This window comes from Chelonoidis abingdonii, chromosome 5 (assembly GCF_003597395.2).
Source record: "Chelonoidis abingdonii isolate Lonesome George chromosome 5, CheloAbing_2.0, whole genome shotgun sequence".
NCBI classification, from domain to species: Eukaryota; Metazoa; Chordata; order Testudines; family Testudinidae; genus Chelonoidis; species Chelonoidis abingdonii.
In genome coordinates, this window is record NC_133773.1 from 109,145,317 (window position 1) to 109,169,997 (window position 24,681).

Consider the following 24,681-nt stretch of genomic DNA (forward strand, 5'->3'; position numbering starts at 1 on the left):
TAGACTATCACAGATATCTGATTTTCAGAAATACAAAAAATAATCAGTACCACAGCTAAAAATAAAACAGATGGTAGATTGACGGGTTATACAGCCAGCATAAACAAGTTCACCTGGGTGGAACCACAGATAAATAAGTATTCACATGTACTAACAAAAGTTGTTTCTGGCAGTTTGCCTTTTTCATTATATGCTCTTTAGAGACCAAGTTTAAACAAACTGAAAGTAAACAAGTGTTTAACCAACATAACCAAAAATTCCGTAGTATAATTTAGAATTATTTTTTAAAATCAGGGCAGCATCTTGTGACCTATTTTAAGTGCTCTCAGCCCCAATTCTACTGTCCTTTTACCCTTCAGCGCTGAACATATGCCAGCAGATGCAGTAACACGTAAGGTAATGTGTCAAGATCTTAGCCCGTGGTCCAGTCAGACCCCTTTTCTCTGACATCTTCAAACAAACTCATACCATTCAAACACAGAAATTGTGTATGGGTGAGGGTTGGGGGTGGAGTTGGAGTATAAAAAGAAAATATAAGGGGCAGAAATGATGTATGATGGGTGGGTGGGTTTTAACTATTTCTTTATTTAGAAATTAACAGGTTTAAAAATTCTAGCCACTTAAGTATCATAAACAACACAATAATCATTATAACAATGAGCTTTTGTTTAGAGAAACACTATACAGTAATATACTCATCAGATCTCTCTGCTGAAGGTGATACTATGTTACAGAATGAGCATCTTCACCCTACCTGTGACATGTCGGGTATTAAATTGAGTGAAATGTTGATTAAGATGTTATTAAATTGAATGCAACCTCTGATTATGCATATTTAACAATCCATATGTTGACCCAATGATAATATTCAAAAAACTGGACAGGTTTATTTGTTTTTTGCAGGTGAATTTACATTGTCTGAGTGCTGAACAAAAGTAGTAGTGAGGTTTTTTTTTTACCCATGAAAGCTTATGCCCAAATAAATCTTTTAGTCTTTAAGGCGCCTCTGGACTCCTCCTTGTTTTTGTGAATACAGACTAACATGGCTACCCCCTGATACTGAACAAACGGGGTACAATTAAAAAATACCAAAAACAACCATCACCTTTCAAATGTTCCTGGGACAACTTGTGTTATGTCAAATTATTTTTCTTACTAAGGAGGTTATTGAAGTGAATGTCAACAACAGAAGCTTAAAAAACAATTTCCCCCTTATATTTATTTGCAATGGCTGCTACTACTATTGAAACTGCCAGCTAACAGTGTACATGACCCCCTGGTAATTGCAGAGGTCTCAGCACACAAGGAAACACGGTCTGGAGCTTTTCGTTTAGGTAAAACTGTTGCCTCAGCCCAGGGCAGAGCTTCAGGCACTGTATGCCACTGCTAGCCAGTTTTGCAACTTGTAAGGCTATACAGGATAAATGCCTATCTCCTCCACTGTGCTTGCAAAGTTTATCAAGACACTCTGTGCTTTGGAGCAAATCACCAAGTAGTGGCCTCCCTTTGTACATACATAACTTTGCATGTGCAAATACCTGCAGGCTTTTCAAGCACTACCACCTGGGTATGGAACTGCTAGATCATTACCTGTATGTATTTCTCCATGCAACTGTATCTGGATGAGGAAAGGCTAGATTAAGATCCCTTTGAAAATCTGACACTAACGGTGCATTCTCAATAGTGAAGCTTGACAAGGACCCTTTACAAAAAATTGCAGTAAAGACTGCAAATGCTTTCTACTTGTAAATTGCAGACATACTTGCGTGCAAACACAACAGAATGTTTTATGTGGAGATATACCTATCTCACAGAACTGGAAGGGACCCCAAAAGGTCATTGAGTCCAGCCCCCTGCCTTCACTAGCAGGACCAAGTATTGATTTTTGCCCCAGATCCCTAAGCGGCCCCCCCAAGGATTGAACTCACAACCCTGGATTTAGCAGGCCAATGCTCAAACCAATGCATCCGAAGAAGTGAGTATTCACCCATGAAAACTCATGCTCCAATACATCTGTTAATCTATAAGATGCCACAGGACTCTTTCCTGCTTTTACAGATCCAGACTAACACAGCTACCCCTCTGATACTATCCATTTCAGACTGTTTAGCACAGTATGATTAACATATAAGCTGAAGTTCTGGGATTCCTACAGATTTATTATTTACGTTTAGTATATCAATGAAAATCCAGTTTAAGCGTTACCAGATAGTTTTATGAGTGTTTTTAAACTGTTTCAGTTTTACTCTACACTGTTTCCAATGACACTAATTAGCTTTAAAAATAAACAGCATTCAAGCACTAATAGTCCCCCAACCCTAAACTGGGTACAATGTCATTTTTGTAATGATTGATTCTTCCTGTGCCTCCAGATTACAAACCCTTCAATCTTCTAGGCACGGATCTGCCGGTATTCAGCATCCTGTAATAATTAATCTTCACCAGTTTTGTCCTTTTCCTCTTAAATTATAAATTGTGATAAGGCAAGACCAGAAGTGAAAGTAGTAAGCCGGTCCAGTACGGCGTATCAGCAAGAGCTGGTATGCCGTGCTGAACTGGCTTCCCCAGGCTGGCGATTTAAAGGGCCCAGAGCACCCTGCAGCGGCCGGAGCCCAGGGCCCTTTAAATCACCTCCCAAGCCCTTCTCAGCCCCGCTGCCGGAACCCCAAGGAAGTGGCAGCAGGGCTCTGGATGCCACGATCCTGGGGCTCCAGCAGCAGGGCTCAGGCATCACTTTAAAAGGCCCGGGGCTCCCCGCAGCTGCCAGAGCCCCGGGCCCTTTAAAATGCTGCCCAAGTCTGGCTGCCGGAGCCTGGGATAGCAGGATAGGGCTCCATTGGCAATTTAAAGGGCCTGGAGCTCTGCTGCGGTAGCAGTGGCCAGAGCCCTGGACCCTTGAAATTGCTCCTGAGTCCCGGGGCTCCCAGCCACCTCTGGAGCTGGTAGCTCTGGCGGTGATTTAAAGGCCCTGAGGCTCTCAGCCACAGCCAGAACCCCAGGGCCTTGAAATCTTGATTTAAAGCTCCCACACCTCTTCCGGTTGAGGCCACACCCCTGCTCAGGACTCTGGTGTACCGGTACGTCCTTTAACTTACTTTGACCCCTGGGCAAGACCCACTTACACTCCCGAGACCTTTTATAATGAAATGACAAAAGTCTGCTTATTGCACGGAATTAGAATCTAGTGCTTGTTAAAATGCGTGACAATACACTTTGTAACAGATAACTGGAAGAATCTCAATTTACAGATATGTCTAGTAGAACCTATTCTATGCACCAGATTCAAACATAAAAAGAACAAAAAAAAAAAAAAAAAAAAAAAAGTTCTTTGATCTTATGATTAAAAATAAGACGACCTTCAGGCTACACCACCACTCAATAAGGACAATGAACTCTAAGAGATGTAGGAGCTGTTTCCTGTGGGAATGCTTGATGGAACACGAAGACATTTTTTAAGTATTGTATTATCTACAAATCTCATCTGAACGGCCTGGACTCTGATCCAGAGAAATAGCATTTTAATGTATTTTTGAAGAATGTAACAATTTGCGACTAATAGAATGTGGGACTGGAAGGGACATCTGTAGGTCATCTAGTCAAGTCCCCTGCACACCACGCAAAACTAAGTAACAACTAGACCATTCCTGACAGGTGTTTGCCCAACCTATTCTCAAAAGCCTTCAGTGACAGACATTCCATATCCTCTTGAGGCAATTTGTTCCAGTGCTTAACTATCCTGACAATTATGCAGTTTTTCTTAATTCCCAAGCTAACCCTCCCTTGCTGCAATTTACGCCCATTGATTCTTGTCCTATCTATAGAGATTAAAACAATTTTTCATCCTCTTCCTTGTAACAACCTTTTATGTACTTGCAAAACTTAGAGCCATCCCTTGGGTACAACGAATCTGGGCGACTGCTCCGAGCCCCATGCTTTGGGGGGCCCCGCGGGCCGGGGTGATTGGCTGGCGTGGTCAGTCCTGGAAGTGACAGGTCGGTCTCAGAAGTGAGGGATGGATTCGTCACTTCCACCCTGGGCCCCACACCTCTCCTAGGGACGATCCTGCTTATTATGTCCCCTACAATCTTTTCTCCAGACTAAACAAACCCAACTTTTTCAGTCCTCCCTCATAGGTCATGTTTTCTAGATCAATCAGTCATTTTTGTTGCTCTCCTCTGGACTTTCTCCAATTTGTCCACATCTTTCATGAAGTGTGGCACTCAGAGCCAGGCACAATACTCCAGTCGATCCTTATCAGAAGATACAGGTCAAGAAACTTTTGATTAAATGTAAGATGATAACTGGATCCAGATAAATACAGATCAAATTTGAAGGGCCCCTCATACACATTGCAAAACATCTTTGAACTTCTGGGAGTTCTATCATTTATATATATTCCAGTATGCTTTTTCCATTCATAGCCTGGATCAACCAAACTGTAACATACCTAAAAGGCTCAACAGTAATTTCCTATGATGGGTCTCACACACTTTCAAATCTGCTCTTCTTTTCAGTCCTAATGAATGGCCAAAAATCATTACTATATAACAAATGAGATATACATAAGTTACTGACAGTCAAGGTAACTATTGATATCAACACTCAACATGGAGTGATGTTCCTTTTGTAGGAAATCAAGCAGGGAAATCTCACTGTAGGGCAGGTACACTTACAGTGAGGGTTCTACTCAATTAGGAAATCTGTGACTCATTTCCCAGCAATAGCGCAGGTAGCTGCACAAGTATCACCAATAGCATAACCACTTGTGTAAACCAAGAGCAGACACATTTTACCACTGTGTCATCTAAGCAGCACTTACACTGTTGGTAGTACCGGAGCTGCTGCATCTTTGCCAGAAAACGAGAAAGAAATTTCCCAGTGCAAATCTGTCCTGATACTTACATCATCTCTGCTGTATCACGGGTGTGGTTATTTTCTTGTCCTTGCTGGCCTTGCGATCTTGAAGATTTCAAAAAAATATCATCTTTAAAAGCTTTAAACAAGTTTAAAAAAGCATGCATTTTCTGAAATACTTCTGAGACTGCAAGCCAAACTCAATCAGTTTAAGACTTTATCAAATCATAAGTGGGCAGATTGCTCTGACCATTAATAGCAGCACTCTGTACTCTGCACTAGCTGCTAAAATACTTCACAGTATAAAACTGTTTGACCCTGAAAAGTGCTTTTGTAACATGGCACTGGGTGGTTTAATATTCATTGTGTCTAACTGACTTCCGATCAGATTTGCAAGTGAAGAGATTGTTTCTTAAATGCCATCCCTACAAGTTCAACATGGGCTCAGAGCCAGAGTTCTTCCCATCTCACCCATCACCACCAGAAAGGAAGGCTCGGCAAGCCGAATCATCCGCTGAAGGCACCTGTGCAACCCTATGGTCTTCTGTGAGCTTGTACCATTATAGCCGAGTATAATGTGGCCTGCAAAACAGTGACTGGGTGCCAGATGGAAAGCACCAAGCATGACTTTCAGAGCCCAGTTTGAGTTTACAGGGCTAGCAGTTAGGAAAAAAATCAATGAGTCAGTAAACATCCATTTTTAAATAGTCACTCAGATTAGAAGTTCACTTTAAGATATCAGATACCATCTATATTCTGGAACTCAGCTACTTCACAGACCACTGTCATGCCCCATCCTCCTACACCCAGTCATGGAATCATCAGCTCGGATGCTCTCATAGCTAAAGTCCTGAATGCAGCTGAAGAAAACTCAGCACAGGGCACTTCTGCCTTAGAACTTCCTCACTCATGGATAAGAACAGATGTGTGACCCAAGAATCTCATGATGCCCACTGGCAGAGGGCACAGAGGACATAAAATTTCAGGAATCCCTTAGGTTCACCAAAAGTGGTCATGTAAGGTGTCTATGAAAGCCTGTGTCACAAAGGTCATCATAATTATTGCAAAAATATATATGTACATAATATGTAGGAGTTATGTACATACACTGAAAATTATGTTCTTAAAGCCTTGTAGCTAAAGGCAAGTCAGAGGCAGCGAGCATTCAGAAAGACTTCTCCAGACAGAAGGTGGGAGACATTTATACATCCTTTGACCATTGTGTATCTTACTATTTGCATATTGAGTCACATGCTAATAAAGAAATTTTGAGAGTGCTACCAGAAAAAACAAAACCAGCAAGAGCCATTCTATTTACAAATAAAGACAACGAATCTTTGTGGGTATGGAGGTACATTGGGGATTCTTCAGTTTGGGAAGACAAACTGCCAGTGGGCTTGATCTTATGAAAGGAGGAGCTTTTCCCAATGTTTTCAACGAGGGTGGCTAAGAACTTGGGGTCAGCTATCCTGTACAAGACAGGGAAGTGTCTTGTGAGTTAAGTTTAGGCTCTATAATAGTGGTTTTCAATCTCTTTTCATTTTGTGGGCCCCTAAAAATTTTCAAATAAAGGTGCAGACCCTTTTGGAAATCTTAGGCATTCTGCAGACTGTTCAGGGATCCACGGACCACAGGTTGAAAATGACTGCTCTAGAAAGCATATGATAGTTTTGTTTTTTATATAACCGTTTCCAATATACTTGCTTACTTATCAAAAAATAGAGATTTCAAATGACAAACTTATTCTTGTTTTCACTACAAATCTAAATGCTGTGTGTTAAGCAGAGTGGTAATCTTGAGCTGAATCTAGTAAGCTAGTGTGTACGATCCCCTGGGGAGTAGGGATCAGAGTTCTGAGAGTGTTCAATGGACCAGAGGCTTGGCACTCCAGAGGGACGTTTGGAGGACTCGGATTTGGCCACCCATCAATGTCCATCTGAAAAAAAATCAAAGCTGGAACAGAACATACCTAACCCCTGTCGTTAGCACATGACATCAGCGTTCAATAGTCTGTATTGTCTGCCTCTGGGTCCCCGGGAGAAACATAAGGGGGGAGGGGTTGCTCTGGACATCGAAAGCCCTACATGGTTTGGGAGCTGCCCATTCGAGAGATCACCATTCTTGCAGTGTGAGACTGCCACCACTAGGATCAGCAGAGGGGCTTATGATAGAGCTTTCTCATCTCTAAAATGGAGGGAGCTGTGAGTGGGCTTTGTTTGTGGTTGCCCTACTCTTTGGAATTACCCTTCCTCTTGCTTTGAACTAGCGCAAATTTAGGTTACTGTCAGAGATCAAGACCCCACTGTGGTAGTCATTTGTCTTTAGTTATCTCCCAGGCACTTTTTCTTTTCTTTTTTTTTTGTTGGAGTGGAGAAAAATGCGGTTTTAGGATGCATCAGGCGAGGTATTTCCAGCAAGGAGAAGGAGGTGTTAGTGCCGTTATATACGGCGCTGGTGAGACCCCACCTGGAATATTGTGTGCAGTTCTGGTGTCCCATGTTTAAGAAGGATGAATTCAAACTGGAACAGGTTCAGAGACGGGCTACTAGGATGATCCGAGGAATGGAAAATCTGCCTTATGAAAGGAGACTCAAAGAGCTTGGCTTGTTTAGCCTGGCCAAAAGAAGGCTCCGGGGGGATATGCTTGCTCTATATAAATATATCAGGGGGATTAACGTTAGGGAGGGAGAGGAATTATTTAAGTTTAGTACTAATGTAGGCACGAGGACGAATGGGTACAAACTGGATATTAGGAAGTTTAGACTTGAAATTAGACGAAGGTTTCTAACCATTAGGGGAGTGAAGTTCTGGAACGGCCTTCCGAGGGAAGTAGTGGGGGCAAAAGACTTATCGGGCTTTAAGACTAAGCTTGATAAGTATATGGAGGGGATGTTATGATGGGATAGTTTAATTTGGGCAATTGATTTTGGATTATCGGCAGATAAGTCTGCTCAATGGTCTGTGAGGGGATGTTGGATGGGATGGGAACTGAGTTACTGCAGAGAATTCTTTCTTGGGTGCTGGCTGGTGAGTCTTGCCCACATGCTCAGGGTTTAGCTGATCGCCATATTTGGGGTCGGGAAGGAATTTTCCTCCAGGGCGGATTGGCAGAGGCCCTGGAGGTTTTTCGCCTTCCTCTGTAGCGTGGGGCATGGGTCGCTTGCTGGTGGATTCTCTGCAGCTTGAGGTCTTCAAATCACAATTTTGAGGATTTCAATAACTCAGTCATGGTTAGGGGTTGTCATAAATGTGTATGGGTAGGGTTTTGTGGCCTGCCTTGTGCAGGAGGTCAGACTAGATGATCATATTGGTCCCTTCTGACCTATGAGTCTATGAGTCTATAAAAACCTTTGAAAGTTGACTTTGGTGGTGGATGGGGTATTTTCAGTGGGTATTTGTGGCAATTTTAACTCCACCCTACATACTATATGGAGCTTGGGCTACCAGTACACCCTTCTCAATGCTAACTAGGTTACATTTTTCTTGTTACATTTCAGGAAACAAGTGCTTATGTACATTTTCAAAAAAATTCATTAATCTAATGCTCTGAGCAGGGATTCTCAACCTTTTCGTTTGAGGTCCCCCAACATGTTATAAAAACTCCACGGCCCACCTGTGCCAAAATAACTGGTTTTCTGCATACAAAAATCTAGGACTTGCATTAGGGGGAGCAAGCAGGGCCCCATGCCAAAGGAGCCCCTGCAAAGTTCCATTGCTCAGGCTTTGGCTTCAACCACAGTTGGTGGGGCTCAGAGCCCTGGGCTTCAGCCCCATTCGGTGGGGCTTTGGCTTTCTGTCCTAGGCCCCAACCAGTCTAGTGCTGGTTCTGATAGGGGGACCCCCTGAAACCTGCTCACGGTGCCTCCCCACCCCCCAGGGGACTCTGGACCCCAGTTAAGAATCACTGCTCTGAGGACAAGTACATTAATAACAACAAATCTTGCAAATAAATCAATACATTATGAACTCTTCTCGCTTCAAAAATTATCTCAGTAATAAATTCCACTTAGAAATTGAGTTAGGCCTGCAGATCAGACAAATATCTTGTTGATCCAAGGGGAGGAAAGTAATTTCTGTTGAGCGGTGCTTTACTGAAAAAATCCCTTACAGTAGCCCCTTTGCCATTAAATATGGAACTCCAAGTTCTCTTTGCCTGTTAGGAAGGACTCTAAAGTGAGAAAAGACTTTAGATCTTTTCATCACCCTGGTGGGTCTCAAAATGCATTCTATGAAGTTAGTTTGCCCACATTAGTGGCAACCCCAATCTGAAAAGGCCCTAGCCACATCTGGGTCTCCAAGTGTCGGCACTTCAGAGATCAGTAGGGACTGCCACACAGAGGTCACTACGCATTTGCTTTATGCACCACAGACAATCTGACTTGACAGATGCAGCTTTAAATGGAAGGTTCTAGGCACAGAGTCCACTCATTCAGATCTTCCCACTCCACAGCCTGGAGTGTTGCTACATATAATCTATACATCCAAATCAGAGGACCCGGAGAGCAGAAAAAGCACATATACCTATAAATTGTAGTCCCTACCTATAAATAATTATTGTTCATATAAAACAATCTGAAAGCCTGAATCTCCTGTGGTTTTTAAAACTTTTGGGTACCTCACTGACATGTTCCGCAAGTTCTCTTGTTTCAGTTCATAAATAATTTAAAGTTAGCTAAGGGAAAAACTCCCTAGTATTCCTGACTGAAACCTAAAACAGCTCCTCTTACTAGGAAGGAAAAGCTTCAACAGCTGTTTGCCTACTTATCATAACAAGCAGTAAACAACAAGTCAGTCCAGAGTGGAGAACATGATCAAAAGAAAACCAGTTTACGGAGAGGGGAGATATTACCTTGCTACCAAAGTCAAAAACTGAAGAATAATCTATGAAACACAGCATATAGTACTGGTCAACATATAGTGGAAAGGAAAATACTACCAGAAGTGAGTGAGGCAATAAAAATGCTATATTTGAACAATTTAAACAGAGAAAAGTTTAGAGAGTCAGGTTATTCATCTGGCAGTCTAGTTTTCTTATGGACAGAAGTTTTCAAAATTATTAAGCTGATTGACATCATTTTTAACATTTGAGTTTCAAAGTTAAGACCAATTTCTAAATAGAAAACCAGGAACAAAAAACTTGGGCAGAAAGAAGGTAAAAAACACACGCATGGAACATATGAAATAAGAGATGGAGGAATAAGACATTTAGTCAGCATAAATTGACAGACAATTCAGCTTTTAGAAAAGGGAGAAGAATAAATATAGTGAAAAGGCAGAAAACTAAGGTTATAACGAACTAAAAAAAAAGTACATATAGCTATAAATTGGATTATTTTTTTTCTTACTTTTTACAGACTGGGAAATGGGCCTTGTTTTTATTTAGGATGATAGAGAAAGACTTACAAGAAAAGACTGCTAGCTTCTCAACCCTCCAGGCACTCCTAGACCTTGTCTAAATGAAGAAAAAGATTCAGTTTTTATTTAAAAAATGTGCTGGGTATTATATTTTAAGTGGTGTTTAGAGGAATGTTAGCATTTAGCACAGACAGGTTTAAAACCTTTTAAAATGTGTTAGCAGGTCTCTCTTTCCATCATAATTTCTTTAACCTTACGAAATAAGAAAATTCTCTTTCTGGGTAAAACATTAGAAAGTGGAAATTTTGACTACTTCGTTCGCTAACTTTGAAAACAAAGCCACAGTCCTTTGGGGATGGGCCCTGCTTTGAGCAGGAGGTTGGACTATATGACCTCCTGAGGTCTCTTCCAACCCTGATATTCTATGATTCTAAGTAATGAGAGGATAAAAAACAATTCATTTCCTATATAGTCTATCTACTACAGATCAACCTTGTACAGTCTAGAAGAAGTCTGCCTTATAGTCACATAAGCCATTTATTAGGGGTTCATGGAGTTTACATTCCTTGGATGACCTGGATAAAGTCTAATTCCTTTCACAACCTTTAGAATTCTGAAGCATGTCTGACACAAAACAGAAACTGCAACAAAAACCAAAATCAGGTTATAGAGTTATCCATCATGCCAAGAAACTTAAGGCAAGTCACAAAGTAAGTTGCACAACAGGAGCTTATTAATCAGTAAAACCCTGAGGGCTCTATTTACCACAAAATTAATTTTCTGTGGAATCTGTTGGAGACTTTGCAGGGATTACCTGTTTGACACTCATGACTACTAATCCTACTTCAGTAAAATTCCAAGTTCAGGCTGTAAAGAACAGATTTTCCAGCTGGGGCAACACCCCTTTCCTTGAAGAGCCTCAAGCTATACCTCCAAAGATGACATATGGAGTGTGGCACACACACAAGATCAGGTTCATACAACTGAACATGCTTGGACAGCAAAACATTTATTAATAAGAGAAAAAGCTTACTGCCCTAGTGACGCCATCGCTGAAACACAAGTCAACATTCTGCTGAGTACACAAGCTCATTCTTGCACCTCATACTGCACTCTAAACTCTTCCTGTAAATTAGAGTTTTTACCCAGCACAGAGGGCCAAGTACATCGGAGCATAAGAGGGTAAAAGAAGTAACACATACATGGCTTATCCAGTTCTGTACTGAAAACCAAACAGTGAATGCTGGCAGAAATTCACCTCAGTCTGCATCACCTGCCATAATACTACAGGGGCTGCTATTATAGTGTCAGCCTTTACAGACAGACAGGTATCAGAGGGGTAGCCGTGTTAGTCTGGATCTGTAAAAGCAGCAGAGAATCCTGTGGCACCTTATAGACTAACAGACGTTTTGGAGCGTGAGCTTTCGTGGGTGGTGAATACCCACTTTGTCAGCGCAGGTAGTGGAAATTTCCAGGGGGTGTGTATATGCTAGCAAGCAAGATAGAGATAACGAGGTTAGTTCATCAGGGAGGATGGGCCCTGTTCAGCAAAGCTAGAGTGTGTGAAAACCAAGGGAAGAGAAACTGGTTCTGTAATTGGCAAGCCATTCACAGCTTTGTAGTCCAGAGCTGATGGTGCAATTGCAAGATGAAACTGAACTATGCGAGCCATAGTAACCTAGCTCAGGAAACCAAGGCCATGCAACAAACCTCGATGCCAATGCTGCCCACATAATCTACACCATCACAGCCAATGCTGTCCACATATCTACACCAGCGACCCCATCTCGAGGACCTACCCCAGATCAGCTGCCTCACATTATCTTACACCAGCGGACACCATCACAGGGACCTCACAGATCAGCCTACCATCACTGGTTCATTCACCTGCACGTTATCACCAATGTCATATTACGCCATCATATTGCCAGGCAATGTCCCTGCTCGCTGTATACATCGGCCAAACTGGCTCGTCTTACGGAAAAGAGATAATGGACACAATCGATATCGAATGGCAATATTACAAAACCCTGTAGGAGACACTTCAACCCCCTGGGCACACACTATAGCAGTCTTAGCGTGACCATTCCTGCAGCAAAAAAACTTCAGGACCAGACTTCAAAGAGAAACTGCTGCGTTACTTCATCTGCAAATTTGACACCATTCAGCTCTGACTAACAAAGCCTGTTGTGAAATGGCTTGCCAATTACAGAACCAAGTTCTCTTCCCTTGGTTTTCACACCTCTATGCTAGAACAGGGCCCATCCTCCCTTGATAACTAACCTCGTTATCTCTAGGCTTGCTTGCTTAGCATATTATATACCACTACCCCTTGGAAATTTCCACTACTGCACGTGAGAAGTTGGGTATTCACCACGAAAGCCTCACGCCCAAAACGTCTGTTAGTCTATAAGGCCACAGGTATTCTCTGCTGGCTTTTACAGACAGACAGTACGCCTCCAAGGAGCTGAAAGTTATTCAATGTTTCCTATTCTAAGTGTAGAAAAAACAATTCAGTCTTTATCATATTGCAGACTGTTCTTATCCTATAGATACCCTTGTATAGCCTAGAAGAAGTCAGGTTCACATTAGCTTTTATTCGGGGTTCATGCGAGTTTACCCTTCGTCCCCATTCTTTCTGGGGACAAGGACACTAAACAGATGGTTGTCAGTATGCAGCAAAAGGAAAGACACCAGAGACCATGTGAAACCATAAAAAATCTGTCCACCCATGCCTCCCTGAAACTCTGGGCAGATACCAGAGAAAACATGGAAACTTTATCTGAATTAAGCCGATATAGGTCAACAGGACTTTCAGTAGAATTTACAGAGCGTGTTTTCACTTAGCAAGCACTGCCATTAAAGCAACAGTACAGTGCTCTACTAGTTATATGTTCTAATACAAAGAGCAGGGGCCATCCTAAAGGCCTGCCGGACCAGGGACATAAGGTGACAATTTCTATCTAGCTGGGGGAGTGCTTCCCTGCTCCCACCCAGGCCCCACCCCCATTCCACCCTTTCCCCCCAAGGCCCCCACCCCTGCGATCACCTCTTCCCCACCTGTTCTGCCCACTCCCCCGATCACACTGAAGCCCATTGCTCCTCTCCTCCTCCAACAGTGCCTCTAGATGCAGCAAAACGCTTGATTCAGTGGTGGTGTTGGGGGAAGGGGGAGTGCTATCAGCAAGTAGGGAGGGCAAAACTGGGAGAGAGAGGCCTTCTGTTGCCGCCCCCCCCCACCACCCCCCCCCCCCACCCATTGCCTCACCTCTCCATCCGCCTCCTCACAAAGCGCAGGGCCCCCCAAGCACGGAACCCAGGATGGTTGCGCCAATTTGCCATACTCTAGGGATGGCTCTGACCAAGAGCAAAGACAATGACAGGAAAGGGAGCTGAATGGAGTAACAATTTACTTTAAATGATCCTGATATTTCGTATATTCAGTGGCTTAATATTACAAAAGATAGTTCAGTTTCCTCTTCCCAAGAATGGAGTTTGAAATGTTGTATTAGTTCTGTCTGGAATGGAATTCAGTGTCATGTAATGAATCCTTAGCAATGTTTGGCTTGTGTGTATTTCCACTGTCTGGATATTTAAAACCCAAGACCGCCATCGATCAAGAATGTGAAAGGCAATCAAAGCATCTCTCTGGTATGTCATTTATTCCCAGTTGCTGCAAGAACATCTGCTGTCCAATGCCAGTCCAAAGCAAGGGAGCCTATCACAAATCATGACATATAACCAGCCCTTCTATTTAACCTCTAAAAAAAGCTCTAATACTAATATTGCCAGACTTGAAGTAATCTTTGCGTATCAAGAAAGGAGAGAAGAAATCTAAATAAAGGTGGATTAGAACTGCTGCAATTTCTTATAGTTAGCAATGAAGCCCAATGCCCTGAGGGAACAAAAACTGTTACACAATGTGGCAGGTTGCCTGCTCACCACCACAGATTACCAGAAACACATCACCCTGATTCATTACTCATTGCACTTGGCTCCCCATTAAGCAGGGTCTAGTTCCAGGCTGCTGTACTGATTTTCAGAGACCTGCTTGGTACTGGAGCTAGCTACCTAAGCCTACTACTGGCCAATGTCAAATTTCAAATTCCTGAGCATGTTCATAAAGAAGCCAGCCAAAGGCCAATTACAAGCTCATCTAATTGAAGCTAATGTTCTAGACCTGGAATAATCTGGATTTAGGCCAGGATAAGGAACTGAAACCACTTTAGTGGCACTGATGGATGATCTCCTCCTGCCAGTGGATAGAGGGCAGACATTCATTTTCATCCTCCTGGACTCCTTGCAGCTTTCACATGAGAGAAATGGCAAAAGTCCAGGGTAATGTGCTAAAATGGTATGAGCCCCTCCTGGAGGGCCACATCCAATTCCCAAGGATGGGAAACTGCACCTCTGCCTCAAGCCCCCTCACCTCTAGAATCCCACAATGATAAATTTTTTCACCAGTCCTATTCAACATCTACATGCAACTACTAGGGGAACTGATTAGACATGAATTCAAGTGCCAGCATATACAAATGACACAAAGCTCTGCTTATCCTTCACCATACCACTATTACTAAGATAGCTCAATGCCTGCATGAGACCAGCTCATCGATGAACAGCAGCTGGCTGAAGCTGAACCAGAATAAGAGAGATAATGATGGCAGGCAAAGCATTTTGAGAAATTTGCCTCCATTATATGATCTCCTTTGGTTGAAGGTACCACCTATGTTTGATTAATATGGTCAGTGGTTTAGGAGTAGTCTTGGATTCCGTGTTGACACAAAGCTCTCACATAACAATATCTGCAAGTAACACTTGCCATTATCTCTGGCTGGCTTGCAGACTCCATCACACCCTTGCAAATCATGGCCTCGCCTTGCTTATTCACACCTTTGCATTGCTGAAGTATGGCAGGGAAGTGACAACAGACCTGCGTATGAAGCCTTCTGGACTAAGGAAATTTCCAACTAATATAGAATACTCATGTGGATCTCCTCAGCTGCGTGGGCTACAGCGAGCACATCAGACCTATCCTCCTCCCTCTACAATGGCTTCCCATAGGATATAGAATCAAGTTAAAGGTCTCAGTCTTTATCTTCAAGGCTCTCCATTGCCTGGGTCGGGATACCTGAAGCTCTGGGATGAAGACTGTGGTTGACAATTTTGTTCCTCTGACACTAGGGAACTCTCTACAATAAGGGGAAATCTCATCTGTGCAGGACAGAGAACTTTCTTGGGGGCTGGTTTGAAACTGTGAAATGAAGTCTCCTGGAAACTAAGGCCTATCACAAACCTCTTCACCTTCTGCTCCAAATGCATTTCTTTGACCTTGTCTTCTCCAACATAAATACACAGCAACAGGTATATTAAAAAAAAAAAAATTCCAAAGCCCTACCACAACAAGAGAAGTAAATCTCTCTTCCATTTAGCTTCCCACTAATAACCCTCTAAATACAGTAGCATCTTCTCATTTTATATAAAACCAGATCTTGATTGAAATATATATATTTATGTTCAATCAAGATCATCTGGTTTTATTGCACCAAAAAGTGTGTGCTGTTCTTGATGCTGTCCTTGTAGTGTTTTCTGGGACAGCCTTGATTCGGGGTCTTTGTGCCAATTCTCCATAGAAATTTTTTCTGGGGAGTTGATACTCAGGGATCCTAATAATGTATCCAACCCAACATACCTGGGCTTTTATCAGCATGGCCTTGATATGCTTATGGCATTTGACTTTTGAAGAACCTCCAGGTTGGTAATTTTGCCCTGCCAGCGGATCCCCATAATGGCACTCAGACACTGCATATGGAAGGCCTCTAGCTGTTTGATATGCCATTTGTATGGTGTCCAGGTCTCACAGCCATAGAGGAGAGATGTGATCACAAAAGAATTAAAAAGTCTTATTTTTGTTGAGAGGATTATGTTGTGGGATTTCAGGACTTTCTTACGTAACTTTCCTAATAACTGAGCAGCTTTCTGTATCCTGTTCGTGATCTCTTTGTCAAGAGGTCCATCATGGGAGATGGTGCTGCCAAGATGGGTAAAACTGTCAACTTGCTTTAGTTGGTTTCCACTAATGGATATGCTAGGAGATATGGCATAGAGTGGTAAAGATGATTGGTGCAACACTATAGTTTTCTCCAGGTTGATTGTGAGGCCAAACAATTTTGATGCTTCATCGAAGCAATCTACAATGCACTGGAGATCTCCCGCTGTGTGTGCTAGAAGGGCACAATCATCTGCAAAGAGTGTTTCTCTTAGCAGTAGTTGTGTTGCTTAAAGCAAAACCAAAAGTCTTGTAAGACTGAAGACTGAGCTGTTGTGTCTGTATCTCATGTACATGCCTTTGCTGAGCCCATCTGTAGCATGCTTGAGAACTTGGGTGACTAACAGGTTGAACAGTACAGGGGCAAGGACACAGCCTTGTTTGACTCCATTTGAAATGGGAAAGAAGTCAGTGAGATCTCCATTGATAAGTACCTGACCTTGCATCCCCTCATGAAATAAACGAATGATCTTTACCAGTTTTGGTGGGCAACCAAGTTTGCTGAGGATCATCCATAATCCTTCTCTACTGATTGTATCAAATGCTTTTGTCAGATAGATGAAAACACTGAATAGATTCAGGTTTTGTTTGATATATTTTTCTTGTATTTGCCTGATACTGAAAATCATGTCTATGGTGCTACAACCAGGTCTGAATACGCACTGAGTCTCAAGTAGATTGGCTTCTGAAACAGATGAAATCAGTCGGTTCAAAAGGACACGAGCTAAGATTTTTCCAGTGACAAAATAGGAGAGATATTCCATGGCAGTTATCACAGACCATTTGCTGTCTTTATTTCTAAATAAAGGAATAATTGTGGCATCTTTGAAGTCTTGTGGCATTTCTTCACTGTCCCAGATGTTAGTAAGCATCTTCTGGAGTGTTACCACCACTTTTTGGACACGCAGATTTATATATTTCTGCTGGTATTCCATCTCTGCCCGAGGACTTGCCTGAGCTCAAACTGAATGCTTTTTCTATTTCTTCAAGCGAGGGTGGTGAGTCAAGATGGTGCTAACTCGGCATTTGAGGTATCTTATTAATAGCATTTGTTTCAATTGAGGATGGTCCGTTAAGTAGTTGGCTGAAATGTTAAACTCATATCTGTTCCAGCAAGGGTGGCAATACCATAACTTGCTACCCTTTCTTCTGTACTGCTGCTTGTGGTGGCTCTGCCTTCAGAGCTGAGCTCCTGGCCAGCAGACACCACTCTCCAGCTGCCCAGCTCTGAAGGCAGCTCTGCCAGCAGCAGTGAAGTAGTAAAGGTAGCAATACCGCAACCCCCCTTCCCTACCTTACAATAAACTTGCCAATCCCCCATCACTTCTTGTTGGGTCAGGACTTCTACAGTTACAACACTGAAATTTCAGATTTAAATAGCTGAAATCCTGAAATTTATGATTTTTTAAATCCCATGATTGTGAAATTGACCAAAATGGACCATACATTTGATAGGGCCCTAATTACGTGTCATTTAATGCCAATAGTTGCACCGCATTTATCTCAATATCACCTTTACTTCAAGCAAGTCTGGATTTAGCACTGGGCCACCTGAAAAAACCATGATATGGATCTGGAAATGGTATATTTCCTGACTCCTACCTTCAGAGGTTTTCCAGCGTTTCCACAGATCCTCAACGGTGATATGCTTGTCTTCTCTGTGCAGATGACTGTGTTTATTGGAAGCATCTTTATATTTCATGTCTTCTCTGATAAACTGAGGAAGAAAAGAAAGTTTGATTAAATTTTAACAGTAAACAAACCTACTTCTTAACAGGGAAACTGGAAGTAGATCAGTAGAGATGCTTTTGCATCTGCCCTGTACAAATGGCACAATTTAGTTAAGCCTCTAAAGTAGTCAACCTACATAATTAACTCAACATTCTTATAAATTTTGAATTGGAATGTAATAAACCCTGGGACAACAATATTGCGCTTGTGAGGCTATTAGTTAAATTGAAGTGTGTGGTTAACGTACTCCAAAGATTAACAGCTAGTCACCACAAACATCCCAAACAAATTACATCTCATGCTTTTATATTCTATGGGCATTCACCTGTCTGCAGGCAAGTCCACAAGATAGGGTTTGGAAGTGTGCCAGTGCTTTATAAATCAGCAGTTATTTGTCCATCTTGAATCCCACCATACCAGTTAAATGAAACTAATAGTTAGCTTTTTCCCTCCCCTCAAAGACTTATGACTAGACACCAAAAGATCATGTTCTGCCTCATTAAATCTAGTTGTTAACATACAATTCATCTTCAGCATTGGGTTTATTTTATTGTGATGCATGATCAAGAGAATGGTTATATTCCACACACAAATAGTACACAGTAAACTTACAATTGGCAATAATGTACAGGAAGCCTTTGGCAAAATCCTAACGTGAATGTTAATAAGCACATAAAAATTGTTAAAAAGTGGGATCCTATGTATCGGTGTATTCTGCTCATTTATGTGTATCACAGTCAATTAGTTTAATACTTCAAAGTCACTAGTAATTAGATACTAAAAACATTTACCAGACATGCACAACCAAGAAAAATTAAGGTGAGGGCTGTTGTGATAATTTGGCCTACAAGTTTACCCTAATTGTAGACTCAATTGTAAAAAGTACATGAAAGTTCATAAAACATTAAAATAAGCAACAACAAATGCTGGTGGGAACATGTATGAAAGAGATAGAAAAAATAAATTAGTCAAAACAAGGACAGCCAAGTTAATATGATTCAAGGACTATGTTAAAATCATGCTTGGTAAAAACAGATGATGTGAAATCTGAAATTAATGAGCCAAAACTGCTGTGTTGGATATTAGGTCTAATTGGTGCAAAAACAATGCAGAGACGGGCTATTCCAACCATTGTTCTCTTAATGGGTCCTTAAAGAAAGACTGAGGAGGGGGAGAGAGAACAATGGGGAAGAACAGACAGAGGCTACTGAAGGAAGCTTCACCATCATGGCTGTCACCACCACTATATCCTGGGAGCCCAGGCCTTCACTCTCTGTGATCCTGAAAGATGCTCTGGCCAGAGAGAGATATCCAGATGACATCGGGACCTCTACCTACAAGGGTAGTCATTTTTTGTCAAGGTCCAAAGTTCTTGGTCAAGGTATAGTCAAGGTCCAGAGAAAATAATTAAAAAAAAAGACAATAAGTAAATTAAAAAAGATTTCAAGGTCTGTTCAAAAGCACATGACAGTCCAGATTTGGCATGCGGTCTGTCTATTGACTACCCCTGGTCTACCAGATCCAGCTGAATCCCAATCAGCAGCTACTGTGGAACGGGATCAGACTTTAACATCAGCAGCTATAACAACAGCTCTAGCCCATCTCAAATAACTTCTTTTCCACAAAAGAGGACTATTATCATTTTTTATATCATCTAGGACTGTCAAACAAAGGGGGTTGTCCTTCTGGAAACTCTCCCCAGTGAAAGGGAACAAGAAATGCTATTAAAATGAAAGTGATACTTTATACTTGACATTTCAAACACTGTTTCTCCTTTTCTTTATCTTTAATAAAAGGTTTAAAGGATTTTTAGTGGTGTTTGAGCCATGGTACCAAACAGGCTGACATCTCTGTAAAACAAACCCCAGACTGTAACCTCACTGCTGACACCTCAAAGCTATACTGAGGTGGTGAGTACTCCGCACAGTCCTCTTGTACTGTATATCCTCTGCTCAGCTGGGTGCAGGCAAAATCCTCCCTTCTTCACGATAAGCCCAGTTCTTCATGGGGGTACCCTACCACTAAAACCCCAAGCAGGGGACAAGAGGGAAATAACATAGTGCAGGGCAGCGGCGCAATGAGGTACTCAAGGGAGGGTACCTTTAATCTGGTCATGGGGAAAGAATCTCTCATTTAAGCCCTTTGTATAAGGGCCCAGTCTGACCACTTTTACCCTGAGACCAAACACTTCTGGAGGGAGAAAAGAAATCAGGAGAAAGATACAAAGTACAAGGCAGCAGCGCTTTGCAAGAAGACACAATGTAGAACGGGAAAAAAGGAGGTCTGTGACAGGAGCAATTGCCAGCAAGCAATTTCCCTGTGCAAAATCATGCTCTGACGTCCTACGAAGAGAAATGGAGTCAAAGCCATAGGGTACGTCTACACTGCACGATTATTTCGAATTAGCTTAAACCGATATTACAAAACAGATCTAATAAAATCGGTTTAGCGCGTCCACAGTGGGATCCCAAAATCGATTGTTTGCGTCCATGGTCCAAAGCTACCATCGATTTCAGGAGCGGTGCACTGTGGGTAGCTGTTCCTCAGCTATCCCATAGTTCCCACTTCCGTGTTGAGAGCACAGTGCCTGATGGGCGCAGAAAACACTGCCCCGGGTGGTGCGGTACAGCCTCACCCTCCCTTTGTGAAGGCAGCAGACAACCCTTTGGCGCCTTTTTCGCGGAGTGCATTGAGCAAAGCCATAGCACAGCAATCTTTCCCTTTTTTTTTCACGTGGTGGTGGGGGGAAATAAACTGAGGAGCTGTTCCCTGAACCACGCCAGACACTGTGTTTGAACTACAGACATGGGAGCTCAGCCAGAGATGCAAATAATTTTCAGAGACTGCTGTGGACTGTGGGATAGCTGGAGTCCTCAGTACCCCTCCCTCCCTTCATGAGCGTCCATTTGAGTCTCTGGCTTCCCGTTACGCTTGTCACACAGCGCTGTGTATCCTGGAGTTTTTATTCAAACGTTTGGCATTTTGTGTTCTGTAACGGAGCTGGATACAACAGATTTGTCTCCCCATACAGCGATCAGACCTAGTATCTCCCGTACGGTCTATGCTGGAGCTCTTTTTCGATTTCAAACTGCATCGCCAGCCGTGCTGATCAGAGCTCCACGCTGGGCAAGCAGGAAATGTAATTCAAAAGTTCGCGGGGCTTTTCCTGTTTACCTGCCGCTGCATCCGAGTTCAGATTGCTGTCCAGAGCGGTCAGTGCTGCACCTCTGGAATGCCGCCGGAGGCCAATAATGTCGATTTCCGTCACATGAACCGCTATTCCGAGTTATCACTATCGAATTTAGCGCTACTCCTCTCGTTTGGGAGGAGTTCCGAAATCGATTTAAGGAGCCGTTTAACTCGATATTAATGATGACGTCGTGTGAACGGATACAGCGTTAAATCGGTATATCGGCCGTTAAACCGATTTAAAGTCGCAGTGTAGACCTGGCCATAGACATAACTGAGGTTGCATGCAGGGAAAGATTTTCCTCTGGGGTTGAGGTCAATTGCCATATCTTATTGTAGGAACAAGCAAACATCTCAGGCTCTTCCACACGGGGGTTGACCTTGCATACCAGAAAAATGAAAGCCCTGCTGAACTTTGTCTCAACTCTTAGCTGTCCCCCTCACTCTGATCAGAACAGTTCTGTATCCTTTGGTTCACTACATGGCCTGTCAGAAAATCTGCCCCTTGAAGTCCCTACAATCTTCACTTTTGGCCAAACAGTTACTGTTTCCTGAAGGAATTCTTTCGCTCCTATTATAGTTCCTCATTTGCCACGCATCACGGTGACTTTCCCCTTCCCTATGCTTTCATGGTTCCTTTTAATATAGATGAGAGAATGGTGTTTGAAGAAAAGATTTAGGTGCATTAGGAACTGGAGAAGGTTTTGGGAAAGGAGGAGCCCACACAGGAAAGATGGGCTCCAACTAAACAAACAATCAGATTTTTTCAACCTTTTTAATTTTACAGTTCAGCAAGGTTTTTAAACTGAGGACTGGGGAAAGGAAGGTGCACATGGTTCAGACAGGGACGCCTGTAGGAGAGGTTTTATTAAAGGGGATATGGAGGGGATAGAAATTGATAAAGCACAGGCAGAAACTGAAGAGAAATAGACAAATGGGAAAGACAAAAAAAGAAAGAGTCCCATTCAATAACATCACATGAAGGCAGATAACTAAATATTGACAAATTGTATTAGTGCTTGCATACAAATGCTACAAGTCTAAGATGGATTAACTTTAGAGCCTGGTATTAAATGAGGATATTGATGCAACAGAAATCACAGAAACTTAGTGGAATGATGATAATCTATGGGACACAGTAATACTGGGTACAAAATATGTAGGAATAACAGTAGGTCTTTGTGGGTGGAGCACTGCCACTGTATGTGAAAGAAGGCGGGGATAGCTCAGTAGTTTGAGCATTGGCCTGCTAAACCCAGGGTTGTGAGTTCAATCCTTGAGGGGTCCATTTAGGGATTTGGGGCAAAAATCTATCTGAGGATTGGTCTTGCTTTGAGCAGGGGGTTGGACTAAATGACCTCTTAAGGTTCCTTCCAACCCTGATATTCTATTAATATCATAGAGATTCTATGGTACAGTTTAGGATTTTTATTATATAAATGTCATGCTTCAATAAGAGTATAGCTATCAGAATATACTACCATCAATCTGACCAGGATGTTGAAGTCATTGTGAAATGCTCAGGGAAATTAGAGCCTACAAAAGCTAAAAGCACAACAACAGCGTGGGAATTTCAACTATTGCTATTTTGACTGGGTACGTGTCACCTCTGCAGGATGTGATGCAGAGATAAAATTTCTGCACACCATGAATGACTGATGCCTGGAGCACCCAGTCCTGGAACCCACAATGCGAGAGGCAATTCTTGATTTAATCCTCAGTGGAGCACAAGATCTGGTCTAAGAATTGAACATAGCCAAACTGCTCAGCAACAACGACCATAACGTAATTAACTTTAATAGACTTGCAAGGGGGGAAATACCAAAGAAACCCATCACAGTAGCATTTAACTTCAAAAAGAGGAACTACACAAAAAAAGAGGAAGATAAATACTCAGAAATTAAAAAAGAACAGTCACAAAAGTGAAATGCCAACAAGCTGCAGGGAAACTTTTAAACACTACCATAATAGAGATTCAAGCTACAAATATACCCAAAATTCAAAAACAGTAAAAGGATCAAAAATACACCACCAGAGTTACACAAAGTAAAAGAGGCCAAAATACATCCTTTAAAAATTGGAACTCAACTCCTACAGAGAAAAATAGGAAGGAGCACAAACTCTGGCAAGCCAAGGGTGAAACTAAACAGGAAAAAAAAAAATTTAAAGTACATCAGAAGCAGGTAGCCTGCCAAATCATCAGTGGGGCAGTGGATGATCAAGGTGCTAAAAGACCACTCAAGGAAGACAAAGCCATTTTAGAGAAACTAAATGAATTCTTTGCATTAGTCTTCACTGAACAGCACACAAGGGAGATTCTCACACCTGAGCCTTTCTTTTTAGGTGATAAATCTGAGAAAATGTCCCAGACTGAAGTGTTAATAGAGAACATTTTGGAACAAATTGATAAATTAAACAGTAATGAGTCACCAGGACTAGATGACATTCATCCGAGAGTTCTGAAAGAACTCAAATTGCAGAACTGTGGCATGTAACCTATGGCTTAAGTCAGCCTCTGTACCAGCTGACTGGCAGATAGCTAATGTGAAACCAATTTTTAAAAAAGGCTCCAGAGTCGATCTGACTATTATGGGCCGGTAAGCCTAACTTCAGTACCAGGAGATTGCTTAAACTATAGTAAGAGTTAATGTGGCTTTTGTAAAGGGAAATCATGCCTCACTAATCTATAAGAACTGTTTGGGGGGGGGGGGTCCATGGATAAGAATGATCCAGTCAATATAGCGTACTCCAACTTTCAGAGAAGGTTCCTCACCAAAGGCTCTTAAGCAAAATTAGCAGTCATGAAATAAAAAGGAAGGTCCTCTCATGGATCAGTAACTGGTTAAAAGACATGAAACGAGGTGTAGAATAAATGGCAAGTTTTCTCAGTGGAGAGAGGTGAACAACAGGGCCCTCCCAAGGATTTGTACTGGGACCTGTGCCATTCAACATATTCATAAATGATCTGAAACAAGGGGTGAACAGTGAGGTGACAAGGTTTGCACACAACACTAAATTACTCAAGATACTTAAGTCCAAAGCTGACTGCAAAGAGTTAACAGAATCTCACTAAACTGAGTGACTGGACAATGAAATGGCAGACAAAATTCAACATTGATAAATGCAAAGTAATGTACATTGGAAAATAATCTAAACTATACACACAAAATGATGGGGTCTAAATTAGCTGTTATGACTAGAAAGATTTTGGAGTCATCAGAGGAATAGTTCTCTGAAGACATCTGCTCAATGTGCAGTGGTAAAAAAAAAAAAGCAGAACATTAGGAACAAGATAGACAGTAAGATAGAAAATATTACAATGCCACTATATAAAATTCATGGTATGTCCACAGTCACCCCAAGTCAAAAAATATCTTAGAATTCGAAAAGGCGTAGAGAAGGGCAAAAAAAATTATTAGGGTTATGAAAAAGCTTCCATACGAGGAGAGATTAAAAAGACTGGGACTTAAGTTTAAAAAAAAGAGGTGGATGTGATAGAAATC

The 24,681-nt window shown here is 42.0% G+C and overlaps 1 protein-coding gene across 2 annotated transcripts in view; it reads right to left on the minus strand.

The window, feature by feature from the left end:
* The window catches only part of STIM2 (stromal interaction molecule 2), a 144,029-nt gene that overhangs the window by 17,995 nt on the left and 101,353 nt on the right, over positions 1–24,681 (minus strand). For both annotated transcript variants that reach the window (XM_032806620.2, XM_075066542.1), the window contains exon 3: positions 17,861–17,975. In XM_032806620.2, coding sequence (XP_032662511.1) covers positions 17,861–17,975 — 115 coding nt within the window. The remainder of the gene's footprint in view (positions 1–17,860; positions 17,976–24,681) is intronic.